Source organism: Phoxinus phoxinus (genome assembly GCF_949152265.1).
Source record: "Phoxinus phoxinus genome assembly, chromosome: 17".
In the NCBI taxonomy this organism is placed as follows: domain Eukaryota; kingdom Metazoa; phylum Chordata; class Actinopteri; order Cypriniformes; family Leuciscidae; genus Phoxinus; species Phoxinus phoxinus.
This window is the reverse complement of record NC_136892.1, coordinates 4,228,147-4,248,497: the sequence shown is the minus strand read 5'-3', so window position 1 is coordinate 4,248,497 and position 20,351 is coordinate 4,228,147. Positions and strand designations below refer to the sequence as shown.

The following is a 20,351-nucleotide window of genomic DNA, read 5'->3' as shown; positions in this document are numbered from 1 at the left end:
TCATAACCACTTTGACTCCAAGGAGCCCCTTTTACCACAATAATAATCCTTAGTTTTGTTTTCAAAATTTGTTTTGATCTATGGGCTCCTCCTACTTTCTGAAGAAAAAAAAAATTTATTTGTATTAACCATATAGACCCAAAGTGTACACCCAACCTCCTCCCCCACTTTTTTGTACTATGTAGTGTAATATGTCAAAAATATCATTCAGCTCATATAGGCATGTGTCATATATCATTTGAAAGGTCCTACAGAGTAGAACACCACAAGCATAATTGTTTTGGGCTATGAAATTTGAGCGAGTTTTTGTACATGAAGCCCTGCAAGACGCATGTGTTGATAATACGGATGCTGCATTTAAGTCACGTTTTCGCTCGCAACTTCATGAAACATATATACTCTGATCGTGGAAAATCACTCTTTATTTACAGCAGAGTCTCTCGATTAAAAAGAGCCCAACTCACCATAATCCGTCACTTAGATCTAAATATATCCTCTCATGTAGTTATAACACATAAAACTCCACAGGCACACATGTAGCTAAGTAAAATCAAATGTAGATTTCACGTGGCGTTTACGCTTGTAACTTCATAAAACATATCGTAGAAAATGGCACATCATTACTTGCAGTGGATGCTCCCGATTGAAATGAGGCCAAAAACAACCATAAACCATTTTGTCAATCAGAAGATATTTCTCAGGGAGGAACAACAATTAAAAAAAATGCCTCCCGGTTGTCAAGGGCTAAACAAATAGGCTACCTTGGTTCCAAATGCTGTACATTTTTATTACTTTATGGCAGATGCAGCTCACATGTAAATAATTACCCTCCTTATTTCCTTTCTGAGTTATGGCAAAATTTCCCTTAAGCACACTTTATTTTTATATATTTTATTAGTTTCGCAGCATTGAGAATGTCCAAATGTAAAGATTTCCCCCCCTAAATATTTAAAAAAGTTTTCGGTAACACTTTATTTTGATGGTCCCTTTTGAACATTCTGTTAACTATAAGTAACTGTGCAACTACATGTCAACTAACTCGCATTAGAGTATTAGTAGACTGTCTGTTTAATATCTGCAAACTCTTTATTGTGATGCTCCTCCAACAGACACTCTACTGACTATAAGTAACTTTGCAACTACATGTCAACTTATTCTAACCCTAACCCTACCAGTCTACTAATGCTCTATTAACACTCCCATGATAGTTAGTAAGACATGAAGGGGCAATGTTATATACAACAGAATGTGTTAAAGGGACCATCCAAATAAAATGAAACCAAGTTTTCTATCAAACTATGCCTACTTTTTGACTATCCTTGCTTTAGTTTTGTGTCACTCAGAAATCAAAAAAATCCTTCAGGGCTTCAAAGGTTAATTGATTTAATTTATTTTAATAAATTATTAAATTCTAGAATGCAGGATCTAGATTTAGCTCAATGGCCTTTTTACTAATTACAATACTTCAGTGTTTTTCACCCTCTGTCTAAACGCTCTGGTTTAGTCATTTCTTTGAAACCCGGCTTCTGGAAAGCAGTTTTCTGCTCTGATTACTCTTACGGCCCTGTCTGCTGTGATTAGTCTAGCACTTAGAGCGTGTGGTGCTGTAAATACTACTGTAAATACGCTAACTCTGGCGCCTGTTTTATCAGTTTGAGCCATGAGTCCAATAATGACTGAAGAACGAGCTGATTGATCAAACCACCTTCACAAGCATGACTTAGCAGGACGTTTTACAGTGCTTTTTTCTTCATACCTCTCTTACATTTCAGATGTGATGTTATAACTGTCTAATTTCTCTACAGTACATCATGGCATCGAACTGCAAGGTTCAGGAAGCAATCATTCGGAAAAAAATGTGTGAATGAAACGCTGTGTCCGTACTGCTGAGGAATAGTTTTAAAAATACAATTGAATTATTGATTCTTAAATTCCTCTGCCTTTGGAAGTTTGTGTAATTATGTTTTTTTTGCCCTTGCAGTAGAAAAAAAAAACAGTGACAGTGATAATATCTGGCCTTATAACTTGTGTTTGTTGGCGATACTGAATACTGAACTAGACAAAGTAGCCAGCATTATACAAATGTTTAAAATGGTGACGTATCTGCTTCCTTGGAACAATGGCAGTATGAAAAATTGTGCATTTAATGCAGTTGTTTTATGTTGGAGAGATTAACTCCCTTTAGTGTGGACCTGTTTACAGTACATGCACTTACAGCTATTACATACTGAAAGGTAAAAAAAAACATAATAAGTGGTAGGGAACTGCAATGCTGGAGCAAGCTCCACAAGCGCTTGAGCTTGGTACTTTATATATGTATATATTGGACCACCCTACCATGACTTCAATGACCAATTTCAAAATAAAAGACAAGAAAACATGAACAAACCTGAAAAACAACGTTCACAAATGACACACTACATATTGGCCAAGGCACTGAAATGACAGAAGGGGAATCCGTCCAGCAGGACACACAGTCTTACTCAACATATAGGGGCCCCAGCATGTACCATTGGGGCCCCGTTTGCCGAGACATGACTTGTGTGTTCCAAAAGTCTTTATGCGTGGACCACAAATGAGTAGACCGTTGTAACTCGTACACAGATGGTCTTCTGTTGTCCGAAGTGCCAGATGCAGTGGAGCTGACTGAAGAGATTCTTGATGGCAGCGAGGAGAAAAGAGAATATGCTTCAGCGGTTCAACGCAATTTTCCATGGGGGGGCCTCACCTCTGTTTCCTGACCAAGACAGTCACAGATTGGCAACTAGAATCTCCTCGACTGCTGTCATCTCTAAAAAAAACCCTGTTCTACTAAACCAGAAGTTGTGGTGAGGTCAGAGGTAGCAGGGTTTGTCACATGCATTGAGAAACCTCAAGAGTAGACTTGCTTGTCTAGTCTAGACTGAGCTTTATGCTTGCCAACTTATAAACCAATGAAGACCTCCTGACTGCTTTGGGGGAGAGCTTCAGTCTGCCCGCTGCCAAACTCTGCTGCGTCCAAAGTGGCACAATATAAAATATCCTCAAGGCCGAAAGAGATCGCATCATGAGCATCGAGGCTCGGGCACAAATCCTCACATGCAAAATTGACTGAGGACATGCGTATGCATTCCAGCGAGAGAAAGAGAAAAAGTCTGCTCACTCTCCATAGACTTGAAGTCATCATCAGATCATGGGGCAGTACTAGCACCATCAGCCAATGAATTGGTGTGTTTTTAACGGGCTTCAGAAAATCGTCACATCTAGGAGAGTTCCCATAACGGCAGCAACTACTGCAATATTTCTATTCTAGGGTGTGTTTCCCGTACAACGACGTGACTTGCTGCTTAACTACCATAGTACGATGTATCGTTGTAGAAATCAAGTAGCTAGTCACGACTGTTTCCCGAAACCGTACTGTTTTGTTCAACCACGTTGGAGGTGGTGGAGTAATAACTTATTTTAATGAATCTGTTTGAGATCGAATTAATACAGGATGTTTTGCTATAAATTGCGGACATGGCATCTGAGGACTATTTCTCATTGTTCTCATTTATTTTGCTTTATTTGCAGATTCAATCGTAGGCTCGTTCTTGCGTACTAGAGCTGGAACACACATGTGCACTATTCAAAAAGGGTGCTTTAAATCTTTTGACGAACTAAAAGACGTAAATGACATTTGTATGTATTCCAAATCAAAGATGCAGATTGTACTGGATGTCAGCTTGGTTATTTGGCTCAAGATAAGGATTTATTGAGTCGACATGTCATCTAAACAAGAAACTCTGCTTCTAGTGACATGTCGAGAGCTGTCGTTCCAACTACACAACTTTGCGATGCCGTTTGCGAATGTTCGTTAGAACTGTTTTTCGGGAAACACCAACTTGTTGAACTGTTGATAGCTCAGGAACTTGTGACCATAGTTGGCTAACGATGCTTTCGAGAAACGCACCCCTGTTTGATTTTTAAAGACTGAAATGGAGCACCAGTACACACATACACAAATCCTGTTCATCAGGAAAAAAATGGAAAGGAAAATACATTTACAAAATACAAATACATTCCAAAAATACATTTGGAAAGGAAAATTAATTATTGTCTATTACTCAAGAAAATTGAAATTGAATGAAATGTAATCTAAATTCATTATAAGATGCATGTGCTTGTTTAGTAGTTGCCTTTATATATGTTTAAGAGCTTCAGTTCAAGAATCAATGTAAAGTGTGTGAACTGTCATTCTGCCAGGTGCTGATCGTTACCTAGACTGATGGCAGAACAGTGACACCAGGGCACAAGAGACAGACAGGTTAAGCTCTTTATTGAGAACTGATCCCTCTCTGTTCACTTGTGCTTGTCTGCTAGACATCCGCTTAATTGGAGACGATGTTGGTAGAGAATGTCCTGGCAAACTGATCTCATTAGGAACTTTCTTGTTGTCAAGTTGAGGTTACAATTAAAGCAATAATAGATACATCTATCAAATAAACCCCAGATAGTGATAAGAGTACATGCTTGTACACCGATCTAAGCATATGTAGCTTCGAATGACATTTAAAGTCCTTTGACATTCATGCAATTTGGAACATTTTTGACCATTTTCCCCCACACAATACATAATGAGTTGTTTTACATTTGCATACTTCTATATGGTATGCAATACCATATTTCATGGTGAAGCCTATGAGAAAATGGTTGGTGAAGGCATGGTTTCCAGGGTCATTTTAATATGTTACCTTCATATGACAAAAATAATTTTCGTTTGGAAATAAATATGCCCATATTGAAATAATGATATGCTTGAAGATAATCAAATAATATGTTTTTGTAATTCTGCCTATCTTAATATAAGAAAAAACTTAAGCCACAACCCGTTTAGAGTTTATTGTGTGATATTGATTGGGTGACTGTACTGTAAGGATCACCCATTGGCCCAACGGCAGAATCCAATGGCATTGGCAAAGGAATAATTCTTAATCTGACACCAATTTTAAATTATTTTAAAATTTAGCCTGAGATTATTATTTAGTTTTGTTTTAATTTGGATATTTGATTATTCCTGTATTCCATAGTTTGCTTGATCATATAATCATGGGGCAAAAACAGGTTTGGCATGGTCCATGGGTAAAGTTAGTTCTTAAATTGAGAATGAGCTTTTAGATTCACTTTCTTTAAGATCTTCTCTCCAGATTTGTGGGTTTATTGATTTATTGGATGTTGTCTGTTTTTTCAAACCAGCCTTATAATCATTATCCCACTTTATACATGGCTGCTTTTTAAATAAATCAAATGAATTGGACATTAAATTATTTGAGTTTTGTGAGAAGAAAGTAGCTGCAGTGCTCAGGTTGATCTTAAATATTTTTGTTATACAGAATATATTTTACAAAGAAATAGGGGAAAGCTTGTCCTTTTCATAGAGGTGAGTTAACATAGTGTTTGACTTTTATGTTGACTTTTGATGGTCTAATCTCATTTTGCCAGGCCTCTACATATTACTCAAATGTTCTGCACTGCTGAAGCACAGCATATGGAGCCAGGTAGCCGTCAGAACCAATTCTTGAACTGCATATCTCCTCTGGTGTATAAAGAGGTTTGCCTATAGATGTCTTGTTTTGACTTCTCCTGCTCTGTGTTTGTGCAAAGATAAGGAGATGATGTGAATTTAGGGACACTTTTAATTGCACATTAGAAAAAGGATTAAAGTAGCTTTGAACCATCTGGGTCAAACTTTCTGCCGAGGCACACGTGGATTACTGGAGACGTTCCCTCTCTAGATCTCTGCTTTCTTTTCTGTTAAATGCGCTAGTAGACGATTCTACAACATGCATATAAATAAGAAAAGGAAAGTATAACTAGAGGGCCTTTTGCTCCTTCAGTCTCACCCTGCACTTAGGGGTGAGGGGTTTATCCTTTTTTTAAGGAAGGACTGGCTTATTAAGAATTGTCATAGTTCAGACACATTAAAGTGCATCCTAACTTCAGGTTATTTATTTGTAATCCGCATTAATATCCATAATGCTTTAATGGTGGGCAATTTTTATGCAAACATGAGAAATCTGAGCAAATTTTAAAGCAGGACCGTTCTTCAGATCTTACAAACCTTTATAAAACGTTGTGGGCTGCCAAAGAAGAAAGCATTTGTAGGCATTATACTGTAGGCACACTTGACACAAAGGCTGAAAAATCTTTTGAAAATTCCTTTATTTATGTCATTTCCAAGGCAGTGTCACAAGCATCCATGTGTGGAAGGCATTCCATGATCAATTGTCGTAAGCACAGTGGAAAATCCATTAAAGATGGCAGACAAAGCAAGACACATTATAAGTTGATTTACAATACTGAGTTTTAAATCGGCTAATTTCAGATGACTATTTTACCCATCATTTGGGTGACCATGATCTGCACTGTTTTGTATTCTTATTAGATTATTGCATACACTTAGTATTAGTATTACCTTAGTAATATTATTGATTTGATAAGTTATTGATTTGTTCTGTGATGTTTCCTTTTTGTTGTAAAAAAGTTAGTTGCTTTAAAACAATATGTTTTGTATGAAATGTGACTTTACTTGACTAAGTAACATGTTGACGGCAAACTTTATTGAAATAAATGTTTGAGTTGAGTCTTCTAAACAAAAGTATGTGCTTTGCAAAGTATTTGTATGATGCACAAAGTTACAGCCTTCCAAATGATCCACTTAAGAGGTTCCATTTCAGATAATAAGCAGTCTAAGGCAACAACTAGGTTTCGTAACAGATCCCAATGGAAATAGTTTAGCACAATTCCTCTTCCTCATTCTCATCCTGGAGTTCCTGTGCATGTGGGTTCACAGCTACCGGAGCGATTCAAATACAGTGATGTAAGAGCCCTGACAGGAATGTCGGCGAAAGCTCATTTGCAAAGTCAGGCTCAATGACATAGAAATAATGGAGTTAAGTGGCTTTGAATGGCCCAACCAACCACACAAATGCCATTATTCCCTGCAAAATAATATGAAGTCATGTTTGTGTGATGTAATAGTCATTTTTTTAACAGAAAAAAGAAATGCAATGAAAGCTAAACCAAATGGGACTTTATATCTTTTCAAACATTTTCAAGATCATTAATCCTCTTTTCTTTTTTTTTTCTTTTTCTTTTTTTTCAGAGTAACAATTATTTTCCAATGTAGATTTTATAGTGTGCTAAACTTTTTCACACATGCACACACCTACAGGCAAATTTGCAGCTCCAATTCATCAAACTTGTATGTCATTGGGTTATGAAGGAAACAAGAGGACCCAGAATAAATGTCTAGGGTTATGTACAGTATATATAACCCTGGTTCCCTGAGAATCATGATGGTGATGCTGAAGCATGTGTGCTACACATCAATTTGGATTGGCTACTGCATAACACTCTAAAAAAACACTGGGTTAAAAACAACCCAATTCGGCTGGGTAAATATAGGACAGAACACATGTTGGGTTAATTCTGCCAAGGAAATTGGGTTTGTTTATTTAACCCAGCATAGTTGATTTATTTTTACTATAAAACTAGCCTTTTTTTTTTTTCTTTTTTTTTTTTTTTACTTCATGCATTAACAGACAGGTTTAAACCTCTCTCCTTAAGAGGTCGCAAAAAGCCCACGATAAATAACTCAATCCCTGGGTTCTTATTTCTGACCCAAGATCTGGGTAACACAAGGAAACTACCCAAACACTGAGTTGTTATTTCTGACCCAAGATCTGGGTAACACAAGGAAACTACCCAAACACTGAATTCTTATTTCTGACCCAAGATCTGGGTAACACAAGGAAACTACCCAACCACTGGGTTGTTATGTCTGACCCAGGAGCCGGGTAACACAAAAACTACGTAAATACTGAAAAAATAACCCAAGATCTTTTAAGAGTGGACATCACTGGCACACTGGTATGTACTATAAATGGCACCCAAACAATACGTCACCAGCTTCAGGTTGTCTGAAGACACAGCAGGCTCGCCTGGAGTATGACAACGAGATGCAGCATACCGTTCCCTTCTCAGGGAACATGGGTTATATACATAACCCTAGACGTTCCCTTTCGAGGGAAGTCTACGCTGCGTCATTACATTAACACTATTAAAGGTAGGGTAGGTCAGAATTGTCTAAAAAAACTTTTATTCAAATTTGTTTAAACTGTCTTTATATACCAATACATAATTAAAATGCAAGTACTCTGAAATAGAGAGTGTAAAAAACTCTAGTGTATTTAATCTTCAATAAACACAGCTCATTAATTCCATTCACTCCCACCTAAAAATGGGTGCGCGACTGTGGGCAGAGCCAATAATAGCGGCGGTAGTCATGGCGACGGAGAGTGACAGTCGCGCAAGCCAATCACTTGTTTCGTCCCGAATGGAATTAATGAGCAGTGTTTTTTGAAGATTAAATACACTATAGTCACTCAATTTTTATACTCTCTTTTTCAAAGTACTTACATTTTAATTATGTATTGGTATATAAAGACAGTTTAAGCCAATTTGAAAAAAAGTTCTTTAGACAATTCTTACCTACACAACCTTTAATACCAACTGCATATTTATACCCACTACAAAATCCTGCCTGCTCACTGCATTGCTCCACCAAGCGAGTCAGACAGGGTGCCAATGATTAAACTCATAGGGAGCTCACAGCTCTATCCCCCGTATTATTACCTAGTATACTGTACTAAAGGCAGAGCCTGGTCTCAACCTGAGCATAGCTTGGCGGCACAACCGAGTGGAGCTTAATCATGCAGTCCCAGATGAACAGAAGATGCCACAGGAGAGAGCAGCGCCCTCTCAAAGTTGATAACGTTTAATGTGATGCCCTTTACAGTCATGCAAGTGCCCCATATGACTGAAAAGGGCAATAATCTGTGAATTCACACATGCTTCATACACTTACGCACGCTGAAGGCATTCCCATTGTGTTACATAAGTAACCCTAATGTCTTCAATTGCTCTTAGTCTTGAACAGTCATAATTGACTGATTTTCATTTTGTTCTAAACAAATAGGACTTTCTTTTTGTTCATGGAACACAAAGGAGTTTTGAAGAATGGTAATGCTGTTTTTTTTTCATATAATAAAAGTGAACAAAGACCAAGGTCTGTCAAGTTCCAAATTACACCATAAAAGTATAATTCATGGAATATATTTATCTGTCTGAAGAAGCAATTTTATAGCTTTAAACAGTCATTATTCACTAAAAATAATGGTCAACATTTATATTAATTGTATGGGAAAGAGCAGATTCACCATTCTGCTTTTAAACAATGTGTGTTCCAAGGAAGAAAAAACGTCATATTGGTTTAAAAGACATGAGAGTAAATAATATTATTTATATTTTGTTTGGGTAAACTTTTTGATGTAACACTTTGGATATTTTTCTCTGATATATCATTCTTTTGCATTTTGGCCCTCAGTCTGATAAGTCAACAGTCGCTCAGGGGACCGTCCAGGGATGGATTATGCAAGACCGAGTTTTCTGGTCTGATGCAGAGTGCTGTTTGCTCCGATACAATAAGATGTTTCTCAATCATTTATGGCTAGATGGGCTGGCTGTTCGTGTTTCTGTCAGTTTCAGCACAGGGAGCACTGAAGCAAACTAAATATCTCATGTTTTGTTTGAATATTTATGATGGCTTTTTTTCTGCAGCTGAGGTCAGAAATGGAGTGCCGTATGATTTGACTTGACAATGATTTTGACCCAAGGCTTGCATGTGATTATCCTCTGCTCTCTAATAACACAGGTTCAGCTCAACCAGGGCTAGATTGGTAATCTGGCATACCACGCACTTTCCTGGTGGGCCGACGCATTTAGGGGCCAATACAAGGTTTATATATACTGTATATATTGCCATGGACTGACCCATCATGGAGGGAAGCGGCCAATTAAGCAAGACAGATTTTGTTTTGTTTTTTATTATTATTGTAGCGCATCTCTAAGGGCCAGATTTATTAAACTGGGCAAATTAGCCTGGGAGCGTAATTCCATAAAAGCACAGATGGAAGTGCAAAGTTCAGTGCTGATCTACTGACGACGCACAAATTAAAGAACACAGACGCAGCCGGATCATTTCCATAATGACCAACACAATCTACCAAGAGCAGCGCAAATTAACATAGCTTTTTTAAGACACCTTTTTTTGGGAGGTAAATAATGGCGCAAATACCAGTAAACTAGCGCAAACCTTAGTAAATCACCTTAAAATAAATCATACTCTCCTCCCATAAATGTTGTGTCTAAAAGGGAAACTCCTACAAATTCATATCTGCCGCTCTATGAAGTGATAAACTGCGCAAGTCGCTTGATCCATTCAGATTTGACTCCGAATTTCGTGTGACATGGGAACATTACAGTTTCTGTGGTGAATCTATAGCTGAAAACAGCGGTGGCCATACAAATACATGATGATGTAAACTGGAAAATGCTAATACACAGCTTATCAATCCAGCACCACCAGCTTTATAGTCATTTACTGTACCTTGCAGATACTAACACTGAAGAAATATGGAGTTTATCATGATTTATTTATTTTAGAAACCATATACCCACAGTAAGGAGGATAATTTCACCTGTGACTACCATGATCTTACCGAATACTGCAGTTAGATGTTAATTCAACGAGAGCCTGATGAACGACACATATCAGCATCTTACATAAATTAGGTGTTAACTCTTTACAAATGTCATTGTTTTTAAAGGGATAGTTCAACCCAAAATGCCATCATTTACTCACCCTCGTGTCATCCAAACCTGAATGTCTATCTTAATGTGGAATATAAAAGAAAATCATTTGTGTCTGTTTTTTGTCCATACAATAGAAGTTAAAGGAGAACTCCGGTCAATTTTAACATTGAGCAAATTTTTTTGTAAATTTGGAGTGCTGTCAATACAGAGAACAACGACAAAAATCGGTGTTGCCTACACCATGTTATCCTCTTTTTAAAATTTGCACCCTGTTGACTTCAATGGGGCAAGTTTTAAACCTGCTTTTAGCCTCTTAACATCCTTGATGTGTCATACAAGTGCCCAGCCATGTTGAGTGATTCCTTCAGAGTGAACACGAGTGAATCTGACTGCAGTAGATGTGAAAGATATTAATAAAAATGATGTTATTTCAGCCAGCGCACATACCTGTATTTACTTCCTGTTTTCGGTCGAAGTCCAAAGTAGTCGATTGTCGAGTTCACGCGCATGATCATAGGTAACTAAACGGTTTGGTTGCCAAGATTCATTAAAATATATTTGTTTGTGTGTCACAGAAGAGAGATAGTCATACAGGTTTGGAACAACATGAGGGTGAGTAAATGATCCGGCATCCTTGCTCAAAATCAGTGCTTTACTATCAAGTGCATTTCAATGACAAAAATGCACTATTAAGTTTGTTAACTGCATTTGCAGTAAATTAAATTATATCTATCATTATTTGTCCCTGTCCAAGTTTTATTTATTATTTTATATACTCCAATTTAAGGTCCTAACCTCAAAAACATCCAGGGGGAACTCGTGGACCAGGCGCGCGGATGGGTTGGATTTGTCCAGGGCCGAATTTTAGCCACAAAAATAAAATTAAATAAAATTAAATAATGATTCAGGCAACAACATATGGCACAGACACATTCCTCTGTTGTTATAGATAGAAGAGAATATCTCATAATCATGTCCCATATTACAGGTCCATTTCAGAGCACCCCTCATAGTAAATGTTCACATCTGAACTTTATCACATTTTTCATCATTTATAATTCTTCACATCTTAGCATGCCTTGAATGATTTAACATGTTAAATTATGTATATGCAAAGTTAATGAATTAAGACTGTTTGGTGTAGATGACGGCTCATAACCTGGCAAAGTTACATTTATCTAACCATTTAAGAGCATAAGAGAGAGAATTAATTTCTTATAATTCAACAACTGCTTGACATTTTTCCCACAATTTATTATTGTATTTTGTGGCGTCTGTCCAGTCAACATCACAGCTGCAGAAAATGTTCATAAACATCTTGTTGTTGTTTTTTGGGTCACTAACTTTGCAAGTGTGTGTTCATAATGGATTTGCAGTAGGAAAGTAAGCTGTATCATTTATTTATTTCTTCTTCTTTTTTTCATTACTTATGCACTTGTAGTGATGCCAGAATATGCCTATATTTATTGGCCATTTTAATGACCAAGACTTTAGAACGACCAATGAGACATCAATCACATGACCACCATCCATATATGTTTTAATATCCGCATTCGTCTCCCTCAGATGGCTACACTACAGATGATATTGAGTTCTACTGGCGAGGTGGAGACCATGCAGTCACGGGGGTTGAAAGGATAGAGCTTCCTCAGTTCTCTATAGTGGACTACAAACTCATCTCGAAAAACGTGGTGTTTTCTACAGGTAACACAACCAAACTACAGAACACTGTAGGAATACACCAAGAACTGAAATAACTATATGACTGATAAAGTAAAGGTATAAAGTCCTTACTTTACTTAAAAGACTAGTTTGCAGCTTATTGAAATAGTAAAGTTACTCAAATGCAGTTAAGTATATTACTTAACTGCATCACATATTAGGACACTTTGAGGTTGAAAACCCTTCAAACCCATTTACTACATATGTGTGGCTGGCTCTAGTGAGCAGTTTCAGAGTCAGTCAGTAAGCAAAGTAAAAAAACAAGCAACACGTCTGGGTTATGAACCCTCTCACTTTGGCATGGCTAGTGGTGTCCCAGGCCCCAGCGGTTGTATTATTAACCCTGGTCTGAGAATGAAAAACACATACACTAAAAACAAGACGCAGGGTGTTCTTATAAGTTATTTAACAAATCGTTGTGTGACCACTTGATTTATTCATCGACTACATTTTCATATTCATGAATTTGTCATGCAAGTCAGGAGGTTAGCTGTAGATGCAGTCTTTAAAAATGATGTTTGGTTCAGCATGTCAAAGAGGACGAAGACTGTGTTCTGATGTCAAACTTCAACAGCCCTACCAAGCCTGCTAGTTTTTAACAAGACGACTATTTCATAAAGTCTAGGTGTTGATCAAGACGGAAAACCTTTCCTTAATTATGATGTTTTGCGACAATGTACAATTAAGGAACACCCAAAAATTATCTGTACACCGCACATGATATATAATTCCAGGTGGGTCTAATTTTTTTATGTAGTTATCTGTAAGAAATATATATATATAATGTTTTTAACACAATAATGTTTTTTTTTTGTTCTTTTATTTTATGTTATATGTATATATGTGTGTGTACTGTGTATAATTATTCATATATATAAAAACACACACAATCATGTATACATTTAAGAAAAATTGGTTATATGTATATATAAAATATTTATATATAATGTAAATTATATAAATGTATATACAGTATATAAATGCAAATATTTATTAAATATATACATGAATGTGTGTGTATTTATACATAATAATTATACACAGTACACACACATATATTGTGCAAACACAAACTTTTATTTTGGATGCAATTAATCGCGATTCATCTTTTGACAGCCCTAATATATATTAGGGCTGTCAAAAGATGAATCGCGATTAATTGCATCCAATATATATATATATATATATATATATATATATATATATATATATATATATATATATATATATATAAAAAAAAATATAGCCTATTGTATACAATTGTTTTGGGTGAAGTATGGAGTAACTAAGTTTATAATCACTGAAAATCTTAATGTACTTTATTAAGGTCCACGTAGGTATTTAATTTGAATACATACACCATTGTATGTCACAATCAGTAATGACCATTTGATATGACATCCTCATCACTTTTCTTGAAATTTTCATTTTGAATGAGTGCGGGATTTGAATGTTAGAGTTGCTACTGAGGATTGTGAAGATCGTCGTATAAAGACATGGATTCTGAAAGATTTCATCACAGCACAAGAATAAAAGGGATTACTTCGATGATCATTTTACTGTGTGTTTGTGGTGCATTTTATGGTCGTGTTTGAGCTGTAGCGTAGTCTAAATTGCTACTTCTTTTGCATTTGTAGTGTAAAGCAAATGCACTTTCTATTATTTTCCTGTTTTTGACAGTAACATGCTGTTATAACAAATGATGTATCTGTCGAAACAGTCATATGGGCCCTGCTCTGACATATGGCATGACTTTTTTTGTGTGATATCCTTTCCTGATCCCGTCTCCTGCTGTCCTCCCTTGTCTTTTCCGTTCTCTCCCTCCCTATACTGTCTCATTAAAGATTATATACAGTATATATAGAGATATATAAATATATTTAATAAATATGAATTATCTCAATCAACTGTATATGTTCATTATATATGTTCAAGCTCACTTTTATCCTACGGCTTACAAAGCACTATGCACAAATGTGAATATTACATATATTACGCAATATGATGCATAATTAAGATTGAGTGGGACTTTTTCTGGTCCTATGACAAAATATACAAATCCCTTAAACTGTTCAAAAGGCATTTTATAAATGTAGCTAATGTATTGTGATCCTGGGTTATTTTCATCCAGGTTCATATCCTCGCCTCTCCCTGAGCTTCAAGCTTAAGAGAAATATTGGCTACTTCATTCTGCAGACCTACATGCCTTCAATCCTAATCACCATCCTATCTTGGGTATCCTTCTGGATCAACTATGATGCCTCGGCTGCCAGGGTTGCTTTAGGTAGGCGCACACATATGATGACATATATTATATATATACCGGTACACACACACACTCACCTATCCCTATACACATACCTTTCTTCTGTTATAGTGCAGCAGTGTTCTCTCATTCTTTTCTGCTCTGCCCTCTTCAAAAAAACATTTAAAATCAAGAAAATGCACCTGAGGTCACCCACATATACATGTACTGCAGCTGCAATTTTATTTTATCAAGAAAATAATATAATGCAAATGTCACGTTCATGTCTTGTTCTGTTCTGTTAAGTTGTATTATCTTGTTTTGTTTGTTCTGATTCTATCATTAGTTGTCACGAACCCCTTTCGCACTGGGTAGGAACTTGGTTATAGGAACGGTGGTTCCCAGAGAACTAAATGTCCCCTTAGGAACATTTTCCTGGTTTAATTCGCACCACCAGTAGGAACTCTGACGTGACATATGCCGCGCTTGTTGCTGTGACTTTTATTTTGACAGAGCTGAGTACGCCAGAGCCCGAGCACAGAGTGTTCCCATTCTCCATCTTCATTAGTATATGATCTATTTAACAGTCCTGTCTTATACGTTAGATTGAACTGTTATACAAAGTAAGTAAACAGTATGTGAAAGAATATTAGTGTTTGCCGTGTGGTTGATGCTCAATGTCGCTAGCTGAGCAAAAATACATACCGTATTTTCCGGACTATAAGTCACACTTTTTTTCATTGTTTGACTGGTCCTGTGACTTATAGTCAGGTGCGACTTATATATCAAAATTAATTCAAACTGACTGAGATGAACCAAGAGAAAACATTAGCGTCTACAGCCGCGAGAAAATACGGTAATCATTGCTATGTAATAATGCTTGGTCCCCTCAAAGTTGCTTTGGATTTTCTCCTTAGGGTAAAGGTTAAGAGGTCCATCTATCACTATTGTCCATGTTTATAGAGTTAGTTAGTAGAATATATATATAGGCTATAATCTATGTTTGTACACAACCTTTTTCTTTTAATGGCGAGTGCTGGTGTTTTACGTGCGTTCGGCCAATCAGCGCTACACTTACATCACTGGTAGTTCCTATAGTGCTGGTTTAGACCCTGCTCTGAAGTAGAAGCTAATCTGGTTCCCCCAATAGGCGTTCCTAGAACTAACATCGTTCCCATTTCATACGGTGCGACTTCCGCCAATAGTTCTAGGAACTATGAAAAGGTTCCTCCGGTGCGAAAGCCCCTATGGTTCCTGATTACTTTCTCCCCTGTCCCCTTTTCTATTAATGATCTTCCCTTGTGTATGTACTATCACTGGGACATGATTCACCCCAAGTACCCTCTAAGATCCTTTTTAAAAGTCTTTAATCAAGCATCGTGACAGACATTTTTAGTCATTGGATTTACTTTTTCACCACATGTTCTCTCTCTCTCTCTCTCTCTCTCTCTCTCTCTCTCTCTCTCTCTCTCTCTCTCTCTCTCTCTCTCTCTCTCTCTCTCTCTCTCTCTCTCTCTCTCTCTCTCTCTCTCTCTCTCTCTCTCTCTCTCTCTCTCTCTCTCTCTCTCTCTCTCTCTCTCTCTCTCTCTCTCTCTCTCTCTCTCTCTCTCGTAAGCCTCCATATTTTTCCTGTCATCACTGATTATGTAAGGCTGAGACTGGCTTCTCAGTGTGAATTAAAGAGCACTCTTTGTGATTGCTGTCTGGCCTGGCCTCGTTCATCCACACGAGTTTAAACCACTGTTGCCATGTATAGGTCCTGAGGAAGATGAACAAGATTCAAAGGGTCCAAAACAAAAGGTATTTATTAAATCAAAAAAACTCAGGTGGTCCACAGATACGAAGCAGGAAAAGAAACCGCGTGTAAACACGGATCAATGGCGTTGTCTGTACGAGGGAAATCATTGATTGTTGTGTCCGTGAAGATGTGAAAAAAATCTATCTAGATTAGAAAAAATAAAAACCTAGATTAGGCTACACATTTACCCAAATTATACGCCTGTTTAACCGAAGCTAATTTGTGTGGTTTCTCCCATCATCCCCAATGTCACTTCTGTGTATTTTACGGCCCTGACGAGAACGTCGGTCTCCTCGGCTGTGAATCGCTCCTAGCGTGCGCTGGCAAATCCGCCGTTATAATAGTAATCCGCGTTGGAACAAGCACGCCTGCTCTTAAAGGGAATGTGAGAGGACGCTCTGATTGGTTTATTTCACATTACGCCCAAACCACACCTATGAATAATGAAGCTACTTCAGACCAACACATTTTAGATTTGCGTCGGGCGCAAGAGTCGTTTATCCCGCTGGTATAATAGCAACAGCACCGGGATCCGCCCACAAAGGTACTTGCGTTTCGCGTTTGATACTTGCGTTTCAGATCGTTAAAATAGGGCCCATAGTGTTTAAAGCTCATACTGATTAGAATAATGAAATATTTGGATACAAACGTGCATCTGCATGGATAGATAGTGTGTGTCAATTACCACAGTACTGTGTATCACGTGCATAACTATCTGATTTAGTCAATAGAGGCGGGAGTAGGAGGATGGAATCTGCTGTGGTATTGGTCAAGTTGAATCATGGCTATATTGGTATACCATATGCATATTACACTTTCAGTACTTCAGAAACAGAGCAGGCTGAAATGTTCGTTGACAAAGAGTTGACATTATTATTTCCACAATAACAGATGCTAAAGTCATGTTGTTGAAATTTTTTGAACAATACTTACTTTGTACTTCATAAGCTCTGTAATACCTGTCAAAGGATCAGCGGTGAATTTCATGAAAATTGTCAGAATGACACTGAATGGATATTTCGCTGCTTAAAATGACAGAACTATTTCTTAATCACTGTTGAGAAGCAGGAAGGCTTTGTGTTTCACCAATTAAGGTGCCTAGCTCCCACTCTGCCGGCTGAGAGCATGAAAAATCACACCCTTTTAAGATTCTGAATCACCAACTGAAAGAAAAGAATTCTGATAAAGCCCCCTCACACATTGCACATGTTTTTTTAACTTTTCAAAATGAGGACATACTTAAGGTGATCTCATTTGGTTTTCATAGAATGCAATTGCCACACGCTGGCTAGACGTGATAATCCACAAAGATGCTTAATGCAGAAGAAAAAAGTAAACATATTTAATAAACACCAGGAACTATACAGAGAAAAACCAGCACGGAACTTTAACATCAACACAAGACAATGATCAGACGATGACTGAGGGTTTCAAAGGTAACAAGAGACTATGTGAAGGGCAGGTGTAGGTGATCAGTTGACATGGAAACAAAGATCCCCCCTTGAGGAGCAGATTCCAGATGCTTCTAAAACTGACACAAAAAGTCAAGGAGGGTGGTGAAGCGAAGGCGGAATAGGTGGAGGGATGAAGGGCCAGGGCTGCGTGGCGGAAGTGGGCCTAGAGAGCAAGGGGAGCAAGCAGTTCAGGAATCCAGGGCAGAGCTGACAATTCAGGGAGCCAGGGTGGAGCCGACGGAGCAGGAGACCTCGGGGGATGAGCCGGCGGAGCAGGAGACCTCCAGGGTGGAGCAGGCAGAGCAGGAGACCTCCAAGGTGAAGCTGGTGGAGCAAGATACCTCCAGGGTGGAGCAGGCAGAGCAGGAGACCTCCAGGGTGTAGCAGGCGGAGCAAGATACCTCCAGGGTAGAGCAGGCGGAGCAGGAGACCTCCAGGTTGGAGCAGGAGACCTCCGGGGTGTAGCAGGCGGAGCAAGATACCTCCAGGATGGATCAGGCGGAGCAGGAGATCTCCAGGATGGAGCAGGCGGAGCAGAAGATCTCCAGGGTGGAGCAGGCGGAATAGGAGACCTCCAGGGTGGAGCAGGCAGACCAGGAGACCTCCAGGGTGGAGCGGGCAGAGCAGAAGACCTCCAGGGTGGAGCCAGAGGAGCGGGAAACCTCAAAGGTGGAGCAGGTAGAACAGAAGACCACCATTGCCGTGCAGGAGGAGCAAAAAAAAAAAACCAAGGTGGAGCTGAAGACCAACACAGCAGAGCAGACCCTTGGCGGAGTAGAGGACCACGCCCAAGCAGACGGGACTGAAGACCCACACGGAGAAGCAGAAGACCGCCACCACAGAGCAGAATACCCCTACGGTGGTTCTGAAGACCACATCGGAGCCTGGAGCCATGACGGTACTGCCTGTGCTAGATACCACAGCATCACTGAAACAGAGCACAGAGAGATTGCATCAATGGCCATAACAGGGAGCTCAGAGAGTTCAAAATTGGTTTCAGTGACAGGAAGCTCAGAGAGTTCAGATTCTGCCTCCTTTGGCCATGATTGAGCAGTACGAGGCCAAGGGCGCTGAGAGATACGAGAATGGTGCGTCGCTCAGGTGGCGCTCATCAGTAATCACGCCACCAGCCTCACGCCGTTCTCTCACGGCTCTCAGCCTAGTCCTGCTAGCTACAACAGGTAAAACAGTTCACAAGCGGTAGTGTTGAAGATTTTATTATTTAGAAGATCAGTAATTTAGTTACATATTAAGACACTATTATTTATTTCCTTTGTGAGTGTGTGACTTTGGATGTACTTTTAGGGGCTTGAAGAAAGCTCAAAGCTGCTGGTGCAGCATATAATTCTATTTGAGTATGTCACATGGTGTGAGACTTCAGCCCCAAAATATCTATAGGAAGGTATTACCATTTTTGGAAGTGATGTGGGTATATATGTGAGGCTGACCACATGTCTGGAGCGACTTTTTCTGCAGAAGGGCGCTCGGCTTTGTTTGTGAATAAAGTCTAACTTTTCTGGCATCAAAGATCTCTGAGAAGTCATTTCCCAAGGAAGATTGAAACCACAACATTTGACGCCCAACGTGAAGGCACCGTTAGAAACTGGTGGCAAAGCCGCGACGGGCTCGACTGGACGAGCGACACAAACTAAAAGTGGCCACAGGTAAGCAGTTTTTGCTTATAAGTTTGTGTGGTTCGCCCAGATGTTTGCTCGTTACGGTGAGACACTTAAAAAAGCTTCTTCAAATTCAAAGAACTAAGAAAATGTTTTGAAAAAGGGTCTTTGATTCCAGAAATGATTGCATGCATTGTGAATTCTAATATCAAGGGCTTGAGGATATAAAAAAAAAAAAAAAAAAATTTTTTTGAAATAGAGCGGGGGAGCTCCCGGTAATACTTGCCAGTTCTTATGCAATCCTGTTTGGATTGTATGGGCACTGGTACTATTAATTTTGCGCTAAGGTTTTGTCGTACGTACGCAAGGATTTGTATTTACTGATAAGGATATCAGTGGCTGATAAGGATATCAGTTGATTTATCTGTGTTTTTGCGAATCAAGAGGGCCTTGATGGATGATTATGCAAAAAGCATGTACACAGAGGATTTATAAGGATAAAAGTTAAGTTTATTTTGGACTTGTCAAGTGGGCCTAGAAGGATGACAAACGTACTGATAAGATATCAGTTAATGATCTGTGTTTTTCTTGTAAGTGGGCATTGAATGATACAAGAATAGCATGTACACAGAAGAAGTTAGGATATTTCACTCTGTTGTGTTGAGGAAGTGAATCGCAGAGGTTTAAGAAAATATTTTAAGAGTTTAAGAGTTTTTAAAGTGTATTGTTTTTACTGTTTTACGGAAGCTGACAGGGAGTGGAGTAAATATTTGTGTGTGTGGGCTCTGGGTGCTTGCGGTTAAAAATAAGCTCTGTTTCTTGTGGATTTTGACCCTTTGCTG

The 20,351-nt window shown here is 38.5% G+C and overlaps 1 protein-coding gene across 2 annotated transcripts in view; it reads left to right on the top strand.

Moving 5' to 3' along the window:
• The window catches only part of gabrb2b (gamma-aminobutyric acid type A receptor subunit beta2b), a 112,469-nt gene that overhangs the window by 73,227 nt on the left and 18,891 nt on the right, over positions 1-20,351 (top strand). For both annotated transcript variants that reach the window (XM_079585625.1, XM_079585626.1), the window contains exons 6-7: positions 12,241-12,378; positions 14,528-14,680. In XM_079585625.1, the coding sequence (XP_079441751.1) occupies positions 12,241-12,378; positions 14,528-14,680 (291 nt within the window). The remainder of the gene's footprint in view (positions 1-12,240; positions 12,379-14,527; positions 14,681-20,351) is intronic.